Here is a 27,026-nt window from a genome sequence, read left to right on the forward strand (position 1 = left end):
ATCTAACAACCACAACTCATCCCGCACTTTATCAATGATGCAGCCTTGCATAAACTGATCACGAATTCTCTCATCTAGAGATGAACCAAATTTGCAGGATGATGCTAAGCGTCTTAAGTCAGTTACATAATTTTCAACAGTTTCTCCATTTACTTGTCGTCTTTGGCCAAAGTAATATTGTTCCAATATAGTACTGACTTTTGGTAAGTAATGTAAGTCTAATTTTCTGCTAGAAATTTCATATTCGTTTAAGTTAACTGCTTCGTGATCAGGTATATCAGGTAAGTGGTCAAAAACCTCTTGACCCTCAGTTCCTAAGCAGTGCAGAAGTAAGGCAGTTCTCCTCTCCGTGCTCAAGGAAGTTCCGCAAACTCTGGCATAACTTTCAAAAACTTTTTTCCACTTTCCCCCTTTGATAAGAGGTTCACCAGGGGTGGAAAGGAAAAAAGGAGGAGCCACTACGTTTTGCATTGTGAATGTAGAAGAATGTCAATCTCAGTATATGGCACTGAGGAAATGTAGTATTTGAAAGGAACAAGACTTGTAAAATCTTGAAGCGTTTAATGAAAGTGGTGTGCCATAATTAAAAGAGCCTGATTCCTAGGCCACTTTTTCCATGTGTGCTGGGAAATATGCCAAGGTTGAAAAAGTAAGTTTGTGACAAACACATGGAGCGAAAGTTGATCTGAAGACACTTGAAGATAAAAGGAATCCAACTGGGCTGTCAACGCGCAGCGCGCATGGGAGTTTGGCAGACTTGACTCGTGCAGAAATGGCAGCCAACGCATGGTGCGCGTATTGAGAACTGGGTTGTAGAGCACGAGTTAGATCGTTGGCAGCTGACGTGCCGCATGCGCAAGGATTTATAAGACCTGACTCGTGCCGATCCGAAAGGGTGCGAGTACTGCGACTCGTGCTGGAATGGAACTTACATGCAAAGCGTGAGTTATATTGTTGCTAGGCAACAGGAACGCCGAGGTTGCCAAAAGTTAAGATTAAAATAACAGAGACGCAAAGGTCCGGAAAGACTATAAAATGTAAATAAATCACGCTCGATGAAGTAAAAAAAGACTTATCTGGAGTTGGGATGGGATGTTTTCTTCAAGCACATATTTCTAGAAGAGACGCGTAGATAAGACTCCCTCGTCGCCAGTGTTATAAAGAAGTAATCATGCGGCTATCGGTGAGATATGAAACAGGATCTCTTCTTTTATTTGAAGTTCCGTAAACAGGTTAACATCAGGGAAAAATCCCAGCGTCTGCCAGCACACCTAAGCGGCCGCTTGTCTCCACTGATCAGTCGAATCACACACACATTCAAATAGTAACATTCCATATTCCTATGACATACTGCCATTCTAACTTACACAATACAACAACAATTCAATCTATTGCACGTAAATGTAATAAGGTATCGGTTGGAGAATTACACAAAACAACAATTGCCCATAGACTCTCGTCCTAAAAAAAGGACAGTGCAAGAAATGCTCTACTAAAAAGAGAGAATAGCATCTCACTGGCCTATTTCAGGGTCAAAGGTCATACTAACCATTCACATAGACGGACAGACACACAGGAAGACCTGCACGCAGAGCTCTCTTTCTCTCTCTCTCTCTCTCTCTCTCTCTCTCTCTCTCTCTGCCTCTCTTTCTCTCTCTCTCTCTCTCTCTCTCTCTCTCTCTCCCCCCGACAACCCCAACACCACCCCGGTTCAATAATTCCCATTCAGCTGAACTCCAATGAATATCTGTGAAATTTGGAAGACTGGCACTCTTCTTCCCATTCTGTAGGACCGTCCCATCCTTTTACATGAGGCCATTAATTCACAATACATTACTTCAAAAATATGTATAATATCTGTATTTCTATCTCTCTCTCTCTCTATATATATATATATATATTTATATATATACACATATATCATACATATATGTGATATATATATATATTTATTCATATATATGTATCTTAAAGATATCTATCGATCTATCTATGCATAAATATATATATATATATATATATATACACTTAAAATCAGAGCTTACACTGACATTATAGTTATGTTCTGAGTTTACTTGCACAAAACCAGAGAAATTCAGCAGTTATAGATAGAGTTATTCGAGTAACTATACTTCGCACCCTAAGGGAACTATAACTCGCGCCCCAAGCCATCCACAGTTATCTGATCAATAATTGTACTGCAGATGTTACAGTGACATTATAAATGATTTTATCAAAGATGTCATGAGCACTGTAATTTGTAGGGTAATTAGCAGTGCATGGCGAGGGGTTGAGTTATAGTTACCATAGGTTCGCAAAACACCACCTATCTTTTTTTAAATTAGCTCCAGAGAGGCAGAGGTCCCTGGGGTTTCAGGGGGGGCTGTGTGATCGCCCCCTCATTTATTGTTATTTTGTGCTCGGGGAGGTGGCGGTTCCTGGGACTGCAGGTGGCCGGGTGCCCCGTATTGTTTTGAATAACTGCCCCAGGGAATCTGTTCAGTAGTTTTAGGGATATTAAAGAAAAAAAGAAATATAAATGTCTAGGAAGTGGATCCTCCGTGGATCCAACAGTCCCTGTGCTGATATCTGATTGGCTGCCAACACTTCAACCAGGAAGGGTTGGCAGCCATTTTATGACAGGGCTTCAGCCAAGTTCCAAACAAAAGCGCAACAAAAAGAACAAGCATTTGCAATGCACCAGGGTCTCGCATTTCTCCGAGTTACAGCTAGTAGCAGTTGTAAACTCCCAATCGGATTTTTCTTTCCACATTGAAAGAAAAGAACAGCGTGATTGTGCTGCTACAGTTCACTCGTAATGAAACCTACCGGTAAAAGTTCAATTATCTACGTAACCGGCCAAAGTGCAATTAACTATGTAAGAGGGTCGATGTTATGCAAAACGCTCGACTTCTGCCAAGCGAGATCGCGCTGAGAACAAAAGATAAAAAGTAGTGCACAAACCTGACGGGAAAGAGCGAGCCTCACATGTGTTCAGTACTTGGTCGCTGCGCTCAAGGAGGGCCAACCACCAGAAAAGGCATGACGTATGCAGGCCTTCCACTAATGAAAGCAAGTAGATTTTAACAGGCAAGCCCATGAACCAATCAAAGACACTGATGTGACGTGGGCGGGGCTCCGAGCCCTTTTCTAACTCCTAAAGTGTCTCGCAAGCGAAACGCATGCACAAGCGCATGCGACGCAGGCTCAACCCTAAAAAGGGGCAAGGTACGAATACCCTAACCTCCTAGCCTTGGTCCTGGAACCCCGCAGGGCAAAAAGTTTTTTTTTTTTTAAATGTTCAGCACAATCTTTGGAGGATCCACATATTTCACCCAAAAAAATAAAATGCGTTCTCTGCACTTCTTATAATTGTTTCTTATATAATACATAAGGAGGGAGTGTGTGGGCTTTTAAAAGCCCTGGGACACACCATCTCCTGGGGCTACATTTAGAAACTATACAGGGGGCCACATGGACCCCCCTGGGAGACCACCACCTCCATTAGGCTACTTAAAAAAAATTGTTGGGGGGGATGTGTTGACACTCCAGGGCCCCGGGGACCACCACCTTCCCAGGGTAACAATGTACATTAGAAACGGGGACCACCACCTCCCCAGGAAAAAATACTATTTTTTTAATCCATAGAGAGGGGCCACATGGCCACCCTCCCCGGCCATATATGGCCCCAGGGACCATGACCACCCTGGTGCCAGGCTGTGCAGAACAAAGGATTAGGGCCACTTAGCCCCACTTCCTGGAGCCATTTATGGCCCTAGTGGCTGCAACCCCCCCAGGGCTCCTGCTATTTCCCAAGGTGCCCACCCTCTGGAGATAGCTGTTTGCTTTTGCTAGGCAGAAGCTGTGACGGCTCCTGCCAAGCAAAATCAAACACTCTGCTTCCAGCAAGCGGGAGCTGTCAAAATGCTCCCGCTTGTTGGAAGCAGAGTTTTCATCTGTTTCCCTGCCCGCTGATATGAAAGTATTGCTCCCAGACGCAGGGAGCTGCTTTTCCAGCAGCTTCCTACATATGAGAGCAATGCTGGCTCCTGCAGGAAGCGAGGAGCTGGCTGGTACCGCAGGGTCCTTGAGGCTTGCCCCGCAGTCCCCAACAACAAGGAAAGGATAACTATTTGAAGTACAACTGCAGAGAAAACACACTTCGGTGCCCTAAGGTAACCATAACTTGCACCCTCACCATGCACTGCTAGTTACCCCCTTAATTACAGCACTCATAACATCTTTTATAACATCATTAAAATATCAGTGTGACATTAGCAGTTCAATTATTGAATAGAAAACTGTGCAGGGCGAGAGCTTGAGTTGTAGTTACCTTAGGGCACGAGTTATAGTTACTTGAGATAGCCATAACTAGAACTGCTGAATTTTTGTGGTTTTGTGCGAGTAACTTAAAGAAGCTAACTATAATGTCCCTGTAACCTTTGGGTTTTTAAGTAAATTTATGTATAAATAGATCAACCTCTTACAAAATTCTTCTTCTTAAAAATAAAACACCCAAAACGTCTAAAAATAATGAATGACCCCCAACTTCCAAAGAGTTTTTCCCTGGGTGCAGTGTTTCATTATTTCTTTTTTATGTCCCTCACTGCCAGGTTTTATCTGGCAGAGAGGGAGAGAAAGAAAGGACCTCACATCCTACAGCCTAAATAGGGTGGGTGGTGAAATGAGAGGGTAGAGGCTATCGAAGTAATTTTGATGAAAGCAGTGAGGACTGCAAGACGAAAAGGAGGCATTGTGCCCAACCCTTAATAGAGCAGGCGGACTGTACTTCAAGTCACATAAGGTTGCTTTATTTTCTATTTAAGGACTTTGGTAAAGTATTTCCTTGATTAATTTGTTGGTGACCAAGAGGTGCTAAATATCTCATGCATTCAACCATCAGAGAAGGAACTAACTAGAGCAAGAGGGCTAGAGCTAGAGCAGAACCAGTATGTCTCCTTCCTCTACTAAGTCTGTGCGGGGGTAAAGAAGTTCAGAGAATGTGGATATACAGCACTTTTGTTGAGGAGACTGTGTTAAGGGCAGGCCGAAAGAAAAATATGTATCATACTGGCATAATTTGGGGATTTTTTTGTGACATAAAATTACAAAAATTGCACCAGTGTCACTCAACGTTTGCCAGGGCCTAGCAATGACATGGAGTGAGGTTGTCACCCTATTAACATAAACTATGTCCAGCCCAGGGTTTTACTTTTGCAAATCATTCTTATCAGACATGTATGTCCAATGGGTAAAATTAAGAAAAGAAAGAGTTCAATTCCCAAACTACACAGAAGTTCATATTTTAAAGGTGTATGGAGAGACGTGGCAAACCTAGCCGCATACTATGATTTAGATGCATTAACTAGACCAATTTTAATGATCTATAGTATACATATACGGATTCTGATTACGTACATTGCAAACACGTGCCCAGCAATCGCTTCGCATTTATGCTTGCAGTTATGTTTAGTTGTGCTTGCATTGAATTTGCAGTTGTGTTTAGTTGTGTTTACATCTGTCTGTTTTGATCCGCCGTTAATTTTCTGCTGTAAGGTAATACTTAGAGGTGATGTTAACCCTGAATATTATATTTTGCTACAGATTGTAAGCAACATTTTGTAAAATAACAAGAATGAGGCAGGCACAGTTATGTGCTACATAGATTTGCACTTCAGTTGTGTTTTTTTGCATACTGTGTATCAAGTGAAGACGGACAGATCTTTTATTGTACCTGGCATTTCACCAGTGGGCTGGAGCCACTGGGGTCCGGTTTTGAAAGCCCGGGGCTGACCTTGTGCCTCTGTCCCTTTTCCAGCTCCCCGAAATTAACTTCAGTAGACACAGGAGGCTACAAGAGAGAAAATAAGATTGAGAGAGAGTAGAAAGAAGATGATCACAGAAGGAGAAGGTGTGTGGAGAGAGAGAATGGATGGCTGTAAAGATAGAAATTATGCAAGGAGAAAATTGGAGCAGGGTGCTGTGAGTATTCTTGGCTCCCCAGTTCGGCCCTGATCACGTAGTGTTTGTGACCGACAAATTAAATAAAGTGTTATTTTTGCAACAGTTAAAGCTGTTATTTGAAGCAACATACTGTGATTTTAGTTTTGCATGTTGGTTTTTGTGAAGGACAGTTTTAAGCCGTTGTTATTTTTGTAACAGAAAAAGATGTTATTTGGAGCTACACAGTGTGATTTCAGTAGTGCATGCTGCGTTTTACCACCTAATGACAGTGTAATTGTGCAAGTTTGGGATAGCAAGTAATCCTGGCCCCCTTATATACAGCGGTAAGAAAATTGTTGTCCAGATATTTTCATTTTTGCTAGGGTAGACATTACTGATCCTAGCTGATTTTTTCTGGCTGACATTTTTAAAAATGGCGGATGTGCTGCCGTGATGATGTAATGTTTCAGGAACCATGAGACCTATATACTTCCTTTTGGTGTCAAACCATAGGTTGTGGGGGTCAAGTAGTCTTATAGAGATAGAAAATAACTCCTCAGAACAACCCTTCTGCCATTTTCCAAAATGGCAGCTATAATAGAGGAAGTAGAGACTTATATAGAAATGAAACAAATAATAATGTTTTTTGATCCTTTTATGTATACACCAAACAATGTTGATGATCTGAATATGAAAAAAATAATGTTTATCACTCCTGTTTTAGACACATTTTCATAGTTTACTTTATTTATTAGTTTTGGCAGTCACTCATGGGACATTTGCAGAATGCTGAACATTTGAGAAGAGCATATCGACAATTACATATTTTTGTAGCACAGGTACATATAAGTTGTGGGTACAGGCTTTGGAAATTTTGTAGGTATTATCACCCCATCAATATCTTCCCAACCAAATTCACACAGATCTTTCTCTACATATGCAATATCCAAACCATTTACATATCTTCTGATCAAGTAGAACACTCTTTTAATGTATCCATGCACAGAATATGATGTCAATGTAAGGTCACTTAGTAGGAGTGATCTCTTGAACTTACTATACAGAAGATCGTCAAATGTGTGACAGTCAAAACTTGTTTTCTACACACAGACAAAGTATTTTTCACTAGCTTTAAAGTTAAATTCTTCTTCTGTCTCAGCAAATCATTTAAAAAACTTCACAGGTTCAGCAGTTAAAGCTCCAAGCTGTGTTCCAATTTTTCTCATAGTGTCATCAACCATAAGAATATGTGCCTCGAACACTGGGCATCTATGGGTCAAGTTTCTTGTACAGAATACGAAGTAGGATTAAGGGCCTGATTACAACTTTGGAGGAGGGTGTTAATCCGTCCCAAATGAAACAGATATGTCACCCGCCGTATTACGAGTCCATTATACCCTATGGAACTCGTAATACGGTGGGCAGGATATCCATCACATTTGGGACGGATTAACACCCTCCTCCAAAGTTGTAATCATGGCCCTAAGTGTCTTTTCTCACCTGTTCCATAACATATCCATAACTCTGACAATCCTTGACTTTTGAACATTGCAACAAATCTAAGTAGCACAATAATAACATCTGAGTCATTTGATAATACAATGACTCGACTGGAACAATTTCGAACAGCCCACTGAACACGTGGCACAACACAAATGTCAGCTTCCTCCAGTTTGCTGTTAAATTCATGAACAATATGGCCTGTGCATTTTGAATATATCACTGCAGGCACCAACTCCTCATTGACAATAATTCCACGTGCAATAATTAGAAATTTAGTGTTCACTGAAGCATCAGCAATGTTTTGGTGAGTTACCATCTTCAAGTTCATCTTGTTCGTTGTTGATGACCAGAATGTATCAAGTTGCACAGGTATAGATGTTGAATTGTTGCTGAAGACAAGGTCAATTGTTGCATTTGCAGACATTTGTAGGTTTCTCTCACATTCTTTGACAGATAGTTCAAGATAAGTGTCAAAGACAATGTGCAGTTCTTGTAAGGTGCACACTGACTTTGATATCTGTAAGACAGTCTGAACGACCTCTCCGAAGTTTTGTATGGATGAAATCTTGTCCATTCGCAATTGTGACATATAGTCCACAACAACAGCAATTTTCAATGAGGACACCTTTTTGAATTGAAATTCTTCAGGTGAAAGGTTTTTTTCGAGTTCTTGTACAAGTTTGTACTTCACTGGTTTTGTTGCAGCACTCCATCAAATAATGTGTTTGTTGGAAGATCATGCGACAGAATGTTCTTGATAAGTTCACGTCTTTCTTTTGCTACATCCATGTCTCTTTGTGCTTGCGAAAGTTGTTTATTTGTACCCTGTTTTGTAATGGCTGGTTGGAAGAAACTCTTCTTATGGCAAATGAAGGTGGAAGTGTAGCTTTAGTGATTATGTCAAACAGCTTTTTCTCTTTCAAAACAAATCGGTCCAGCTTTGGTTCTGTGCATAGTTTTGATCTATGTTCCAGGGCAACTAGTAGCTGTGTCCTTATATCAATATCAACATATTGTTTGGTCACTAATTGTGTAACCACACAGGCTTAGTCATTTCAAAGGGGTTTTCTTGCTGCTGCATGAAATGAAAAAGGCTGTCAACATGTTTATTAAAATGTTCCCCTCACTTTCCCCATAGTTTGTGGTGAGGAACAGTTTCACGATGGTTCGTTAATGTTGAATTTGTCATCTCTCTGAAAACATTACATATAGAAATAATTTCATGGTAAACCAGCTGCCATTGAGCAACATATTCACTTTTACGTGTCTGACCAACAATTCCCTTTGAGATGTTCCGTGATCTCTGGATTGTCTGTTTCATTTTCAGTTTCATATCCAGAGTCACAGCATTGAAACTTCCTTCTCTGTTTTTTCACCACAAACTATCTTTGGATGAATATTCTGTAGAGTTGTGTTTTTTCCACTCTAACTTCTTCACTCTTTCCAAGTACTAGGACCTATATCTTAGGTAGTTTATGCAATCATATTTTCAAAAAACAGTAATCAGTGACTCAACAGTGTTCAAGTGCAGCTCCCCGATCAGAAGGTACCACGTTTTTCACTAGAACTATCTGTGTAAAGCATTTCTCTAGTACTTGCAAAGTTCTGATTTTTCTTCACATTCTTTGACCAACTCCACAAACTTGGTTTTCAGGTTTCCTTATTTTGAGCTTTGAATTATGTCTTTTGAATGAAGTGCATCCTGTACCTTGTTCACTTCTTAGATAAGATATGCAAAACCTAATTTAGCATTTGTGTTTGAGAAAGCATTCCAACGCAATGTTTCTTTAGCTCCAGATATGTTGAGTGTACCTTGTACAAAATAACATAAAGAGTTCTGACTGAACAGTTTTGCTTCCTAAGATTTCAGCCTCAGTAAGTGTATCGTTGATGCAACATCCACTGAGATAACTTCCTGCATACCGCAATGCAACATTTGTCATGTGGACAATGCCCATCACTGGATAAAGATCATAAAATTTTACTGGATTGCTCACAAAAATGTCAGCTACAGTATGGAAAACATCTTCATCAGAAAAATTTGGAAGGATAGGCTGGACCTCAAGCTGAGCATGCACATTTTGGAATTTTTTAGAGCTGTTTATATTGTTGCGTAGTTTGTGTCTGGAGATCGTATTACTGGTAAAAACCCAGCCTTCTTCCGTGGGATGGAATTCTGGGAGATCAGAGCATGTATTTGAGCCCACGGAGGAACTGGCTTTTCTTCATCCTTCAGTCCACACCGAATACGTGATATGATAAATTCAGTTAAATCAGCTTTGTGGTCCGCAGCATAAGGTAGAAGAAGATCCATGTCCTCAGCCACTTTGAAACTTTCTGGTACCTGGGAAATGCTGATGGCTTGTAGTGATTTTGCAGAAATTTGCAAGGAAGTTGGGTTATAAGTTTCAACTTTGTTTGTTTATGGCTACAGCTGACACAGCTTGTTTTCCGCCAACTACTTCACTGGTACAGTCTTGAAAAAGCACCATGGCAGTACCATGTGTGCTGGATGTTCCAGATAAAGAAGAGCTGTCTTCAAAATCAAAATTATCAAGAGCAGCAATTCTAAATCCTTTCCTGGTAAAGTGACTTGAAAGTGGTGTGTTGTTGGAATCACAAGATTTTACAGCATGAGCTGCTAACAAGTTCCTACTCTGTACTGTCATTATAACGTGTTGATACACCAATCCTATTCATTGAAGTGATTGGCTCTCTAATTTTGCTCTAGTCATAGATTGCACGGGCAGTCCTCAGGTGTAGCGGAGTTTACTTTTTGCTGTGATATAGTTAAAAAAACATGATTTGGAAAAGACAATACATTTGCACAGCTTAAGCCTTTCGGTTCATGGGATTGTCTTCCACTTCTTCACTTATATTTTCAAAGCCATCATCCATGTTATCAGCCTCTGTTCCGAACTCAAGAACTTTAGTTTGTAACAGTTTTGCTTTGCTGATATTAAACAATTATGTAAAAAATGTTAACACAATATCAGGCATTCTTGTTGACTCCTGTGATTTGAGGAGCGCTGTGGCATCACAAACTTTGTCATTAAGACCAAAATCAAAACCTTTCAGGACACCTCTTAAAATCGTTCCTGCTGATTTCACTGCATCAATTGGCAGAAAGAACTACAGGAGTCAAATCAGTGAGAACACCATAAATGGCTCATTCCTTTTCTTACTGTGACAAAAACGAGTACTGCCGTTGTACATTCTCAACAGAAAAATCTTTCATTATTAAGGGTCAATAAAGTTTCATCAGTTTTTACCATTATTTCTCTGATCTGGTGTGAACCAGTAGACAGCACTCACGAGTGACTTTAATACTGAATTTGCTATTTCAAAGAGTGCAAACTTAACAGAAGGCTGGAGGTTCCATTGCTGCTGGGAGCTCATTGTACATTCATATTTTTGAATGTATGCATGCATCCAGTTCGGGTAAGCATACACATCTCCTGCACATACATTCACCTTGCTTTTTAGAACAACTACTCAGCTGAAAACTTCATCTTGGAAGAAACTAGCTGCAGGTAAAAACATGTTTGCCCTTTGAGACTCTCATACTCTGTACTTTGTTCTTTCGTCAATCCCTTTGGCCCTTGTTCTGGCTAAACCACAGAAGATAATTTCTGATTAGTTGTTGGAGGTGGACAAGAAGTAGCCCTCAATCTTCTAAGTGGATGAGCATTGGGTTTGGTTGTCATTGCTTTCTCAGAAGACTCAGATTCTTGTTGTGATTCACTGGTTTCTGCTATTTTTTGATGAATGTTTTCCAGGCTTTTTTCAATTGTATACAACTTGTATCCCTTGTTACAATGATAAAATATTTGATCCTCTTCACATATTAATTTCAATCTTTTGTGAACTTCCTCTTGCTACATTTCTGCAGGATCTTGAATTCTCTTCTGTTCAGCCGTAGTTGATGTTAGCTTTTCTTTTGGATTACTTTGGCAAATTACACATTTTTCTTTGTTGAAGGAGTTCTCAGATTTTGTAGTTAGCAACACTCTGTCAGGAGATTAAGGTCCTCTGCTGCTACCTGCTTGATGCATGATTATACATTTGAATCAGTGGAAAACCTGAAACAAAAACAATATAATTTTTTTTTTTTACCAATATCAAGGCTAAAACACAACATTGTAGAGCCACCATTTTGGAAATTGGCATAAGGGCTGCTCTGAGGAGTTATTTTCTATCTCTGTAGGACCACTGGACCCACAAAACCTATGTTTTGACACCAAAATGAAGCAAATAGGTCTCATGGTCGCCTGGACCCACATTAACACAGAAGAAACCAAAACCACCATGAACTCAATCCACTCCGGTGCCCCCTCGGACCCCTGCCCACACTTCATCTTCAATAAAGCCGACGACATCATCGCCCCGCACCTCCAGCCCATCATCAACTCCTCGTTTTCGTCTGCTACCTTCCCCGAAAGCTGGAAACACGCTGAAGTCAACGCCCTACTGAAGAAACCTACGGCTGACCCAAGCGACCTGAAGAACTTCCGCCCCATCTCGCTCCTCCCCTTCCCTGCCAAAGTCATAGAAAAGACCGTCAACAAGCAGCTTACCAACTTCCTTGAAGACAACAACCTTCTCGACCCCTCACAATCCGGATTCTGAGCCAACCACAGCACTGAAACCGCCCTCATCTCAGTCACAGACGACATCAGAACCCTGATGGACAACGGTGAAACAGTCGCCCTCATCCTCCTCGACCTCTCGGCTGCCTTCGACACCGTCTGTCACCGCACCCTAATAATCCGCCTCCGCTCCACCGGAATCCAAGGCCAGGCCCTGGACTGGATCGCCTCCTTTCTCTCCAACTGCTCTCAAAGAGTCTACCTCCAACCTTTTCGCTCAGACCCCACCGAGATCATCTGTGGCGTCCCTCAAGGCTCCTCGCTCAGCCCGACACTCTTCAATGTCTACATGAGCCCCCTCGCCGACATCGTATGCAAGCACAGCATCATCATCACCTCTTACGCCGACGACACTCAACTTATACTCTCCCTCACCAAGGACCCCACCAGCGCAAAGACCAACCTGCAAGATGGTATGAAGGACGTCGCAGATTGGATGAGACTCAGCCGTCTGAAACTGAACTCAGACAAAACGGAAGTCCTCATCCTCGGCAACACCCCGACCGCTTGGGACGACTCCTGGTGGCCCACGTCCCTTGGCACCGCACCGACCCCCTCAGACCACGCTCACAACCTCGGCTTCATCTTGGACCCTCTCCTCACCATGACCAAACAAGTCAACGCCGTGTCCTCCTCCTGCTTCCTCACCCTCCGCATGCTCCGTAAGATCTTCCGCTGGATCCCCGCCGACACCAGAAAGACCGTGACCCACGCCCTTGTCACTAGCCGCCTGGACTACGGCAACACCCTTTATGCTGGGACCACCGCAAAACTCCAAAAACGTCTGCAACAAATTCAAAACGCCTCCGCCCGCCTCATCCTCGACATACCCCGCAACAGCCACATCTCCGCCCACCTGAGACACCTGCACTGGCTTCCCGTCAGCAAAAGGATCACCTTCCGACTTCTCACCCACGCACACAAAGCCCTCCACAATAAGGGACCAGAATACCTCAACCACCGCCTCAGCTTCTACGCCCCCACCCGTCTTCTCCGCTCCACCAGCCTCGCTCTCGCCGCCGTCCCCCGCGTCCGCCGCTCCACAGCGGGTGGGAGGTCCTTCTCCTACCTGGCAGCCAAGACTTGGAACACCCTCCCCACCATCCTCAGGACCACCCAGGACCACTCCATATTCCGGAGACTCCTCAAGACCTGGCTCTTCGAGCAGCAGTAACCCCTTCCCCCTAGCGCCTTGAGACCCGCACGGGTGAGTAGCGCGCTTTATAAATGTTAATGATTTTGATGGTTCCTGAAATATTGCATCATCACTGCAGCACATCCACCCTTTTTAAAAATGTTGTCCAGAAAAGATAGGCCTGGATTAGCAATGTCTACCTAAGCAAAATTACTTTTCTAATGATACAAAAACACAAATCAAAAATAAAAATCTCTGGACACCAATGTTTTACAGAGGTATATTAAGGGGCTAGGACTACAGCTTGTGTTAGGAAACACAATGTAAGGTACTAAATGATATACACACTTGTTGGGACCAGCATCCATAGGGATGCATGGACTTTGGTGTCCTCAGAGCAACAAAATGTGGGCTTGATGCACAAAGGTAAACTTAGACTTTCATGGAAGTTTACGACTCGTAGCTATTCACAAAGGGATTTACGAGTTGTATCTTTAGAAGTGTGGAGCCTCTGCATATAAAAAGATAGATCTTTTTATGTGCGGAGAATCCGCACTCGTAAAGATACTACTCGTAAATCCGTTTGTGAATAGAAAACAATTCTAAACTTACATTAAAGTCTTTGTTTACTTTTGTGAATCTGGCCCTCTGTGTGTTTTTAAAGGATGTCTGACAGAGTCTGATGTCTTATGTATGAACTTAATCTTCTCGATTTTGAGGCATTCACCCTGTCAGCAATGGAAGAGAGTGTACCGGCCACGCCAGAGGGAACGGGTCCTCCACACAGCCACGTTTCACAGTCAAAAGAGGTAAGACACTGTTTCTAAATGTTTTACTAGGCAGAAATTGAGAGGTTTACGCAATTATTTGGGGCCATTGATATCTGATTGATCAGAAACAGAAACTATGAGTTTTTACTTAGATGTATACCTCTTTGTTAGGCACTGTGGTGTGTGAGTTCAGCACAGTTGTTTTGGTGTGCTGTTATAAGAATGGAAGGTAAAAATTGGAAGAATTCTTGGGTTGTCATTAAGACCCTGGTGGTCTTGAGACTTCCAGGGTCGCAGTGGTGGTCGGACCACCGTCAGTGTGGCGGTCTGGCAGCCACATTACAACTGTGGCGGTCGTGCCACAATCGACCACCAGCACCACGAGATCATGACTTTTCATCGGTCTGGCAGTCCTACTCTGCCAGAACAGCTGTGCAAGCAGTGCTGCCCTGGAGATTATGAGTCCCTTCTCTGCCAGCAGTTATATGGTGGTAGCCCCACCAAGTGGAGTCTGGCAAAGACGGGATGCAGGGCATGGATGCACTTGGCATGGGCAGTGCAGGGGCCCCATGGCCAGCCCTGTCTGCCTTGCAGACAGTGAACAGTGCGATGTGTGCTGGTGCACCCTACGCACTGCAGCATTGCTGCTTTCACAATTATGAACTGGTGTCAATGTTGTGGGCTGCTTCCCCCTGACTCAGCGGGAAACTCGTAATCGGGCCCACAGGAAGGGGACTGCACTGGCAGTAACCTGACCATGGGAGTATGATAAATGGTCTTTTCCATCCGCTAAACTCATAATACCCACCCCTTGGTTTCTTGCTTTGTCCAGTGAGGAGTTTTGGAGACATAGGGCAAAGTCACATTCCCTTGGTAGCTCTGTGTGTTTTTTCGGCTTCACAGGTGCATACAGTGATAGAAGAAGCAGTTTCCAGGCTATGGCTGCTGAACTGAAAGAGAAGAAAATAAATAAATAATAACATAAAACTTGTCACTAGTTTTATAATATGATTTAGCTCAAGAGGGGACCAGTACTACGGCAGCAGGTATATATATTGCAAAAGAGGGCTTAGCTCAAATATTTGACCACATAAGAGAACATTTAGGGTTTGAATCACTGCCTCCCCAAGCTGAAAAAGGGGGGCTTTCCACACAATTTGTAAAACATATACATTTGGCTTTTCCTTCACATAGGAGGATTACGAATTGGATCTTTAGGCATCTATGCTCTCTTCAAAAAGAAACGATTATCAAAGCAAATATTAAAGTGGGTTACATTTTGGCACTTTAAAGAGACACAACAGCCTCCATAGCTACAAGTCTATCCTTAAGCTTTGCAGCATTTGCAGTCCACGCCTCACTGTCTGTAGTCCAAGGTTCTGAGAACTTGCCTAAATCCATGAAGACGGGAACAGATTCTCCGGAAGATGGAGCAACATTCCTGATTTAGAGTTTGGTGGACAGGTTACACGATCACAAATGTGATGGATCTCTCATCCGCCGTAGTACAAATTCCATAGGATATAATGGATTTGTAATGTGGCGGATAGGATATCTGTCACGTTTGTGATGAAGTAACCCCGTCTACCAAACTGTAAATCTGCCTCTGTGTCTCAAATGACATGTCTTCTAACGTCATTCGGTCAGCAGGACTAGCATCTGGGTCTCTCATCCTTGGTCAACGTAACCTGTGGAACAAGACTAGAGAGCAGGTTTCTCTGACAAATCAGTGTTCCTTAAGATCCCCTTAGGGGATCAACTTGATTAAGTGATTAACAAGTCCAACAAGAGTAAGAAGCATGCACTTTCTTATAAGAACACTTTGGGGGTCATTACGACCCTGGCGGCCGGCGGTATGTTGGCGGTAACACCGTCAACAGGCTGGCGGTGTTCCGCCAGCAATTATGACCGTGGCGGAATTGCCACGGCCATACCGCCGGCCCCTCCACTTTCCTGCTAGGATTCCGCCTGGCGGTCATAATCCCCAGGGCAGGGCATAATCCCCTGGGGATTATGAGTCCCCGACCGCCGGCCTGTCCATGGCGGTACACACCGCCATGGAAAGGCTGGCGGTAAGAGGACTTGGGGTGCCCCTGGGGGCCCCTGCACTGCCCATGCACTTTGCATGGGCAGTGCAGGGGCCCCCAGGCATAGCCCCGTCGCGCATTTCACTGCCCGAATTTTGGGCAGTGAAATGCGCGACGGGTGCTACTGCATCCGCTGCACATCAGCATTGCCGCCGGCTCTATTACGAGCCGGCAGCAATGTTGATATGACATTTCCGCTGGGCCAGCAGATGGTAACACTGTTACCGTCCTCTGGCCCAGCGGAAATGTCATAATAGGGAGACAGAAATACCACCGGCAATGGCGGTATTCTGTCTCCCGCGGCCTCGGCGGTCTTTTGAAAAGACCGCCGAGGTCATAATGACCCCCTTTGTCTCATTCTTCTTGATTCTGGAACTGAGTCACTAAAGACAATTCCAAGGGAGATTCTAATTCATATCTTTCTAGGAAAGAAGGTTTCAGCTTCTAAAGTTTCAGCTTCTAAAGTGAAGGATTCTTCTAGTCAAGCTGGGACTTCAAAACCAGGCTTTTATCTCACTACCATCACAACCTCAGTAGGAGGCTGACTTTTACAATGTTACAGTACTTGAAAATCACCTTTAAGGGATCACTGGGTATTGAGTACATTCAAGTGCGATTTTCTCATTTAGTTCAACATTTTGCCACCAGGGTCAGGGACTAATCCAACGTCTATCTCTTCCAATCCAGTAAATAAAAGTGGCTGGGTATTCAATTATTACTGGGAAAAAAGTTAATAATTCCAGTGGCCACATACGAAAGAGAAAGAGAAAGAGGAAAGAGAGTTTAGTCCATTGTTTTTCTTCTGAAGAAGGTGTCAAGCGAATACCGGCTGGTAGTCGACCTAAGAGCGGTGAATGCATGGGTCAAAACCATTTATTTCAGTATGGCTCATCCACTGGTGTTAGACTGAAACATTTTAGCAATGATAGAGCTCCAAGATGCTTCTTTACATGGTTGAATGCACCCAGCACCACAGAAATACCCAAAGTTCACTGTGGGTCCTCATCACTTGCAATTCAGGGTTCTACCATTTGGCCTCATGTTGAAATCCCGAGTAGTCACAAAGGTGTTGGCTCCTCTGATGGGGATATTATACAAAACTGAATTTAAATCCTACCCTGTGCAAATGATTGTCAGGCAATTTCTTTGTTGTGGCTGACTACAAAGGTGTCCACAGAGACAGTAATCTCAATCCTAAAAATCATGAATTTCTAATATACTGGTCCAAATGATGCCTGGTTCCAGAACAAGATCAAGACCGCCAAATTCAGAACTGACAAGGGCCTAGTCGTGCTTCCAGTGTAGAGGTTAGTGAACATTCAGACCCACTTAACTGACCTCAAGGCACAGGACAATCCAACGGTAGCAAGTTCACTTCAGACCCAGGGGGACATAGCTGCAACCATCTTCCTATTCTCCTGGGTGAGATTCCTTTGCAACAAACTAGCCCTGCACATTCTCCATGATTAGTTTCCAGTGTTTATCTCCAGGGTTTATCTCAAATGGTTCCAATGTCTCAAGATGTCAGGAGGGACCTAGCCTTGTCGATGGCAGCTTTGAACATTTTGATGAGTGTTCCCTTGTCAACAGTAAAGCCGGTCATTATCACAACAGATAACAGCACAACAGGTTGGGGAGCTTGGATACATTTCCAACAAATGCAGGGACGGTAGTCTCCTTTTCAAATGACAAATCATTTAACTAGTGAGTGCTGAAGCAGGTGTCTTAACTAGAAATTATTAATGAGTGTTTAAGTAGTTTGAATAATGAATCTTGCAGAAAATGATTAACGTAGAGAAAAATAATGCACGCATTTGAAATGTGACCTCGGAGAATGGCCACCAGTGTTCACGAAATGTACTAATTGATGATTAATACTTATAAAATATAGAAAATACATTAGATTCATGCAATAATATGTCATACTAAGGGTTATGAAGTATGCTTTAGCTTATTAATTGTAGGCCTTAACTTAGCGAGTGTCTTTGCCTAGATTTGCCAGGCCTCATACAGAAGCTGTATTTCTTAGCGATTAATAAACATGCTGACAGAGTGAACTAAACTGTGAAATGTCCATTGTCTTGTTAAAAGTGCTTAACCAAAGCTTTTTGTGAGAACTAACAGGAGATGATGTTCCTGCTAATGTAACAAATTGTGTGTAATGTGTGTGAGATTACTTTCCCAATATGCAAACAATGAAGACACTGACTGGAGCCGAAGATGCAACAATATTGTTACCTCACGAGCCGGATGATGAGGTCATTGTAAAGAGGACCAATCATCTTCATGAGAAGAGTGACATATTAGAATTCATAGATTTGGTATGGAGATATTATTAAGTACAGTAAAAATATATGATTAACTGACCAATAGGGAATTAGGTGATAGTTTAGGTGACTATGATATAACAACTCGACAGGGGAGAATTATTCAGACCAGACTTTGAGACTAGAGACCAGAGATTTTTCCAGATTTTGAGAGAAGAATAGACTTCCGAAGAGACTCGAGATTCTGTCATTGGGCTCATACTCTCTGACTGAGAGCCTGATGCTTGTTGATCGATTGATGACCTGAGGACAAAGACTGATTCTGCTTACTGACCCATACTGTGGATAGGTAGATATGACTAATTGTGACTGTTGTACATTTTATGCCTTTTTTTCTAGGTACCAACTGTGCTGTTTTGATAGATCCATATTTAAATGCTTTTCTAAATTTGTGTTTCTAAATTGTTTTGCATGAAGCCCAACATGCTGATGCTAATCAGAGGTTAGATGAGGGCATACACATAGTGAGTGACGAATTGCAGGGACTGATGGTTGACAAGTTATCTTGCTGAATTCTATGTACTTGAGTACTTTGTTGCAACTGACTTTGCTATTGATATGTACTGTAACCTTAGAATGTGTTGTGATTCAAGCTTTGATTAGATTGTGTTTCTTCTGTCGTTTTGGACAACCAGTTATGTTCTTATATGTGTTCCATTTGATTTTGAGATTAATCTATATGACTTTAGCATTGTTATTATAAGGAAAATAAAATTACTAAACTTGTACTAAAGGTGTTGTTATTTATGGCTGGAAGGTCATAGTGTGTGACATTTACTGACTCCATTGATTATTGATTTTATTGATTACTAATGATTGTTGGTTATTGTGGATAGATTATTGGTGCATGCACTGGAGCTATGGTGAAAAATTCTTAGTCAAAAGGTTCATCGACCTATTCGCGTCCCCTTGTAAGTTTACTTATTAAGGTCTGACACGTTCCCAGTTATGGTAGCAGACTGATGGTTTGTCTCCTTAAGAGATTGTCATAGACATCTGGTACAGAGCGACAGGTGTTAACAGAACGGTAAGAGACTGATGGACAGGTGCCCCCACTTATGGTAACAGTTTAAAGATTGATCCTTTTGAGAATACAGTGTTATTGGGATTTGGATTTTGTTTTTCAATAATGACATTTGGAGAAGAAATTATGTTACCTTAAGCCCAGAAATGACTTTCACAGATCCTGGATCCTACTAGTGGTGTTCGGGTATGTTCCTGGCTTTTTAGTCACAGAGTGAGTGAAATGGGTTGTGCTTGCCAGCTTATGCAAATCGCAGGTGAATAGTGAGGTTTGTGAGGATCTTAGGGAGTTTAAGTAGTCCAAATGAAGTTTTAGAAGGAGTGGGCGTACTCCGCAGTATGAGAGTAGGGAATTCGTCAAATTTCACATGTGTGTGGCGCTTTGTGCTAAAACAATTGTCCACGTGGTTGTTGATGTACAGGCCCTGTGTGGTCTAAGACTCAGGAGTATATTGAAAAGTGTATGAGACACTTGGTTTTATTTTGTAATTTGTCTGGGTTAGTAGGTTGATCGGGCGTGGTCAGCAAGTCAGTGTGTGAGTTAAAGTGGGTGAGAGAAAAATTTAGACTGAGATTTGGCGAGTCCTATGTCCAACAGGACAGACCCATTGATCAGTTGAAAGCAAAATTTGTGGGTTGAATAGCTGCATCCACGAATGGGCCATCAGTGAAAATCCGTAAGGTTTCTGAAGCGATTGTGTTACCTTTCCTGTAGTAAACCAGCAGATTTGTTTTGGATTTTGTTTTGTGATTAGTGCCTGCAATATTTTGCATTAGTTTTGTGTGAATTGGATTGTAGGAGGTCGAGCTGCAAGACTTTGTCAGCCACTGTATGTGTAAGTGTGACATCATTGGAGACGCGCTGGGATAGGTTGGTTATTGAGAAGGGTCGCACATGGATTGGCAGCCGTCCGTGAGAGGCAGTTGGTTGAGAACGTGGATAAAAGGAATCCTGGGATTGAAAGTCATTTCCTGATTTGATTTTGAATATACAAAAGTAGAAAAGATTACGTTTTTCAAGGCGTCAAAAAGTGCCCTAAAGGGAGATACGCACATTAGAGTGAGTGGAGGAGAGCTTACACTGCCAGAGAATACACCGGCTTACATTGTAATGGAAGAGAGAGGTATCGCGCCATGTATTTGACTAAAGCAATGGTGCAAATTGACAGAGAAAAACTGGAGCTTAGCTTTTCCTGAGAATGGGATGTTCAATTTGAGGATTTTGGAACAATTACAAAGGTGCTGTTTGAATTGAAGCCCCCTCCAACCCCAGCACAGTTTGAGGAATTAGCAGTTTGGGAGCTGGTAGCTAGACAGCAACAGCAATTGAAATTCGAGAAAAGAATAAGATGGGTAGAAAAGACTTTAGCGGAAGCGAGATGGGATTAGAAACAGAAGAAATGGAGATCAGTGACTTTGCAGGATGTTAAGTTGTTTCCAGCTATTACGCAGGAGGATGAGGCAGAAGGAAAGAAGGCGACTAGAAAGACTACTAAAAGCCCGTCTTAGAGTAAGGAAGCTAGACGGTCTTCAGTAGTAGAGGAGGAATCAGATGCTGAAGATCTTGTTACACAGATACTGAGTAATATATGCATTGCATGAAAGTGGTTAGAGTACTAGTGCTGACCCAACAGCCCTGAGACAGGTAACGGGGACAGTGAGTCCAGTGCAGGTTAATGCTGACCTGACACCGAATATGGTGCAAAGTAGTTCTAATGTGCAGACTACTCCTGTAGTGCAGACACAGATGCAGCCGCCACAGATACAGAGAATGTATCCTGATGTGCCTATTTTAGAGACGACTTTGAACTTAGTGGTGCCTACGGAGCAAGTGGTTCCGAGACCAATGCTGCTCCAGACTGAGCTGATTCTGATTCTGTTGCCCTAAGTGCAGCCGCAGGTATTGCCAAGATTCACGCCAATGACAGGGACACAGTCAGACTTGACACAGGTAATGAATGAGAGTATGGGAGTTGCTCTCCCACAGAGTTTATGTGCTAGAGCAGCCGCGGATGCAATATCGCTGCTGATTACTGTTGGTCTAGTGGTACCATTATTTGCACAAAAGAAACCAATTGTGAATGAACAGGGAGCAATGGCTCAGAGTCTAATGAGGAAGGGACATAATGAACAAGTTCAGGTAGTCTCTTCCGTGGGTCAGACTTTTGATGGATCGAGATCATTGTTAGATCTTAGTCCATACATTGCACTTCCAGATGCCATGACTGGACCAAATGCAGGTCAGAGCCTGAAATTATTGACACTGCAAACTCTAAGTGCAGTGGTACAGCAGGTGCCACCGGTCCAAGCAAGTAACATCTCGTTACAGGGGCTAACAGCTCAGCAGTTAACTGAATGTTTAAACAAGCTGAATATCCCACAGAATGCCTCTAAAGACGAGGAGCAATTGAATTGTGTCAGACTACGCATTGAGGCAGGTGGATTAGGTGAGGGGACAATATGGGTGAATAGATTGGAGTCTTACACAGAGGCACAGTTGAGATACTTGTGGCCAAGAATTCCAAGAGAAGTGAGAAAGGTGCATCAGAGATTAGCAGATTTGGCAGAGAAGCATGCAAAGAAATTGAGAAAACAAAACATTTGAAGAGAAGTTATAGGTTAGACTTTGAGGCAAAAGATTTTGAACACATGAGGTGAGGCGGAATGATTGCGCATCTTAAAGAATTATTGCAGAGTGCTCAGGTCTGGGAGCCTTAGAGAAGTGGGAAGGCAGATGGGTAAAGAAAAGAGGCAAGCAGAAAAGAGACTCTCTAGAAGTGACTGAGAACGTACAACAGGACAAGGATCCAGTGAAGATTTTGCCAATGAGGGAAATCCCAGGGAGAAATCTTGTTCATGTCCCTCGGAGTGGGAGTGACATTCTATCATTTACGAATTATTAAACAAAACTGAGAGAGAAGCCAGTAGAGTGGTATAAGCAGACAGACAAGCTCGTGAAACTTGAGAAGTGTTTGTGGGAGTAATTGAACACCTTACTGGAAATAGTGGTTCCAGCTGACTTATGGGTCGAGTGTAAGAGGACTGTAGATTGGCCAACAAGTGAACCGGAGAGAGATAAAAATACAGGTGCACCGTCTCCTGAGGTAATGAAATATTACTATAAGGTGATTGAGTTTCTGAAAACAAGGATTTTTCCTAAGAATATTGATTGGTAGAGGATTGACAGAACAGTGCAGGAAGCAAAGGAGTCAATACATGCGTACTATGAGAGATTGCTGAAGGCGTTCAAGGAGTACAGTGGTAGAGAAGCAATTGAGCCAAGAGACATGTTGCATTTTGTGTTCAGATTTGTGGAAGGATTGAAGCCTGAAGTAGGTCAGATGATTAAGAGTCATTTGATTTGTTGGCAAGCAAAGCCGAATGATGAAGTGTTGCAGTATGTGAAATACTGTAGTGATGAGAGTGAGTTGAAGCAGAAAAAGTTGAAAGAGAAGGTGATGGGTGATGGTGGTGCAGATTAAAGCAGCTCAAACAGGCATACAAGCAAATGTTGTGCAGCAGATACAGCAGCAGGAAAAGGTCATGTTTCATCCCCAGATGAGAGGTAGAGGTCATGGAGGCAATATGAATTGTGGTCCAGATTTGAGTACTGTAGTGGTTCAGAATGATGTGCAGGGAATGAAGAAGCTATTGCTGTGTCATGTTTGCGGAGCCGTGGAACATTGGAAGCGGGAGTGTCCGATTATGGTGCAGGAAGGTGTTGTTCAGCAAGGTAATGACATCACTACATTTCAGAATACGAGAAGACCGAGACTAAGGGGTCCTAACCCAAATTTCCAGAATAATGTGAATCAAATGCAGAATTTTCAGGCCATGCAATAGGTGCAAATGCCTCGTGCACCAGTGTCACAGTTGCAGCCGATGCACAGCAGGTTCCCATGGTACCTAGACAGAAAATGCAGATACCTCAAGCCCGATGGAGCAGCAATAAATGATGCTTTCTCAACAGGTCACAGGTCAGAGACAAGACAGAAGTAGTAACACAGTGCACCAATTTCCGTTACACTGTGAGAATGAAATAAATGGTGAATGGATGAGTGATAGTTCAGATGAGGAGCCATGTGTGCTTGCGACTTCTTTAGAAGTAGATCATAGAGGACCCTATGTGAGGGGAAAGGTTATGGGTCACAGAGTTTTATTCTTGGTGGACACAGGAGTTACATGCTTTACAGTGTGAAGCGCAGAGGTTCTGAATTTGCCCCTTCCAAGAAGAACAGTTCAGGTTGTGGGGGTAGCAAACCAGTATCTGACAAATCCGATCACAGACCCAGTGCACGTTGAAATTGGTAATTTCCAGGGACTGCATAAGTTTGTTGTCTGCGATTCAATTCTGGTATACCTACTGGGGAGGGACTTGTTGTGTAAGACAAAGGGGGTCATTACGACCCTGGCGGTCATGGACTGCCAGGGCCGGGGACCGCGGATGCACCGCCAACAGGCTGGCGGTGCATCCAGGCCTATTCTGACCGCGGCGGTAAAGCCGCGGTCAGAAAAGGGAAACCGGCGGTTTCCCGCCGGTTTTCCCCTGGCCTGAGGAATCCTCCATGGCGGCGCTGCAGGCAGCGCCACCATGGGGATTCCGACCCCCTTACCGCCAGCCTGGTTCTGGCGGTTTTGACCGCCAGAACCTGGTTGGCGGAAACAGGTGTCGTGGGGCCCCTGGGGGCCCCTGCAGTGCCCATGCCAATGGCATGGGCACTGCAGGGGCCCCCTAACAGGGCCCCACCAAGATTTTCAGTGTCTGCATAGCAGAAACTGAAAATCGCGACGGGTGCAACTGCACCCGTCGCACCCTTTCCACTCCGCCGGCTCCATTCGGAGCCGGCATCCTCGTGGAAGGGGGTTTCCCGCTGGGCTGGCGGGCGGCCTTCTGGCAGTCGCCCGCCAGCCCAGCGGGAAACTCAGAATTACCGCGGCGGTCTTTTGACCGCGCAGCGGTATTCTGACGGCGGTACTTTGGCGGGCGGCATCCCCCGCCCGCCAAAGTCAGAATGAGGCCCAAAGTGTTTGATTACTTTCTCAAATGATGGAATTGAGATCCAGACAAATAGCGATGATGAGGAGGACCAGGCTCCAGAAACAGAGTGTGAAATCACAAATAAGGAGTACCCATTGATTGAATTTTTACCGATGTTCACAGTAAAAGAGCTTTATTCAAATTTGCAGGGAACAGTACAAGAGAACGTGTGGGATTTGACAGGAAAAGAAGTAGGTCTGATTAGGGGAGTGGAGCCAATGAAGGTTATCTTGAAGTCGAATGCAGTTTTCCCTCAACTTCCACAGTACAACATGACACAAGATGTCCTGATGAACGTAGCTCAGATAATTGCAGATTTTGTAAAGCAGGGAGTTCTGAAGGAAGTGTTGAGCAGTCCATGTAATTCACCAATAATGGGTTTGAAGAGGTCCTATGGGAAGGTTCGGATTGTTCAGGATTTGAGGAAAATAACTGAGATTGTGGTCAAGTGTTGTCCCGTAGTACCCAATCCAACTGTATAATGTTCCAAATTCCATGTGATGCAGAGTGGTTTGCGGTCATTGATTTGTAACAAGCATTGTTCTCTGTGCCTCTTCATGAGGATAGTCAATTTCTCTTTTGTTTCAAATTCCTGGATCGAGTTTATTGCTGGTGTAGATATCCTCAACGGTTTACAGAGTCACCATCCTTTTTCAACCAGATCCTGAAAAAAAAATTGGAATCATTGGAATTGCCTTTCCAATCGACTTTGGTGCAGTACATTGATGACTTATTGATTGCATCTAAGACAAGGGACGAGTATAAGTATGACTCGATTGCCCTGATGAAACATTTGGTAAAATATGATCATAAAATGTCCCCACTGAAATTGCAGTACTGCCAGAAGGTAGTGAAGTATTTGGGTCACCAGATTGAGAAAGGGTTGAGGAAAATATCCAGAGAGAGGATAACAATGATACTGCAAATAAGTCCCCGACTACACAGAGAGATGTCAGGATGTTTTTGGGAATGGTGGGTTGTCGCCAAATGATCTTGAATTTTTGAAAAATTTCAAGACCATTGCAGAAGCTGACTCATAAGGAAGGCACAGATCCCATAGTGTTAGATCGGGATGAGATGAGAGCATTCCCTGAGTTGGGAGAAAGTTTGTGCAGAGCTCCAGTGTTGGGTATGCTGGACTGCACAAAGCCTTTTACATTGCTTTATCATGAGCGTGATGCATGTTCATAGTCTGTCTTGACATAGGTCCATGGAGGTGCTCATCACCCAGTAGCAAAATAAATGTTGACCCAGTCGCCACAGCCTAACCAGGTTGTTTGAGTGTAGTTGCCGCAGTTGGTCAGTTTTTCACAGAGTGAAGGTGTGGTGATGGGATATCCCCTGACTGGAATGGTCCCTCACTCAATTGAAATTTTACTGACATGGACAAAAACCCAATACTTGACTGGTGCTAGATTGACTAGGTATGAGACAAGTATTTTGGGAGCACCAAACGTGACACTGAAAAGATGTACAGTGCTGAACCCAGCAACTTTGCTTTCGAGTGAAAATACTGAAATTGAGATGGAGGAGGATGTTGAACATGATTGTCTCGAAGTAAGTGAGTTGTGCACAAAACCAAGACCTGACATTAGAGATACCAGATTGGAAGAAAATGATCAAATTATTTTTGTTGATGGTTCTTGTCTGAGAGACAACACAGGGAAACTGAGAGCAGGATATGCCGTGTGCACAATTACAGGTACCTTGGAAGCTTCCTGGCTTCGAGGAGTAAATTCTTCCCAGGCAGTGGAACTGGTCACTCTTACTAGGGCGTGCCATGTTCTGCTCAATTGAAATTACTATCTATACAGATAGCCAATATGGATTCAAATAGTTCATGATTTGGGTCAATTGTGGTCACATAGGGGTTTCCCAACCTCTTCTGGATCACCAGTGAGAAATGGCAAGAGAATAAAGGAGTTGTTATATGCAAGTCAACTGGCTGAAGAAATTGCCATGGGAAAATGCAGTGCACATTTAAAGTTGCAGGACTATGTGTTGTTGGGAAATGGACATGCGGATCAATTCACAAGGTTTTGCGCATTGAACTGTATATCGTTCAAGTATAATTGGGAACTGTTGCCTGAAGAAGACACAACATGTACGAGTTACGCATTGAGAGTAATTGAAACTTTGGAAGAATTAAAATCTTTGCAGAATAATGTCAACAAAGCGGAGAAACATTCATAAAGCAAAATGTAATGTGTTCAAAGACAAGATGAATTGTGGGTTTCTGAGGAGGGTCGATTGGTTTTGCCAAACAGCCTGTTGTCTCAAATGGCGAGGTACTATCATGGTCAGGCCCACATTGGGAGGGATGCCATTGTTCGTCTGTTCAAACCTGATTGGTTCAACCCAAAGTTTAGACAAGTTGCTGAAGCAGTTTGCCATTGTTGCATCATTTGTCAGCAGTTAAATGTGGGGAAAGGGACAGTGGTTAATTTGAGCCACATTGGAAGAGCAGGAGGTCCATTCAGCAGAATGCAGATGGATTTTATTGAGATGCCTGTGTGTGGAGGTTTGAGGTATGTGTTGGTGATTGTATGCG

General features: G+C 43.1%; 1 protein-coding gene across 4 annotated transcripts in view; it reads left to right on the forward strand.

Annotated features, from left to right (window-relative positions):
* The window catches only part of LOC138258610 (uncharacterized), a 251,862-nt gene that overhangs the window by 27,243 nt on the left and 197,593 nt on the right, over positions 1-27,026 (forward strand). For 2 of the 4 annotated variants that reach the window (XM_069205960.1, XM_069205958.1), the window contains exons 2-3: positions 5,819-5,982; positions 13,950-14,039. The exons of 1 other annotated variant lie outside the window; for it this stretch is intronic. In XM_069205960.1, the coding sequence (XP_069062061.1) occupies positions 5,933-5,982; positions 13,950-14,039 (140 nt within the window). In that variant the 5' untranslated portion in view covers positions 5,819-5,932. The remainder of the gene's footprint in view (positions 1-5,818; positions 5,983-13,949; positions 14,040-27,026) is intronic. One more of the 4 variants, XM_069205959.1, reaches the window with a different exon arrangement.

The sequence above is a fragment of the Pleurodeles waltl genome, chromosome 9 (genome assembly GCF_031143425.1).
Source record: "Pleurodeles waltl isolate 20211129_DDA chromosome 9, aPleWal1.hap1.20221129, whole genome shotgun sequence".
In the NCBI taxonomy this organism is placed as follows: Eukaryota; Metazoa; Chordata; class Amphibia; order Caudata; family Salamandridae; genus Pleurodeles; species Pleurodeles waltl.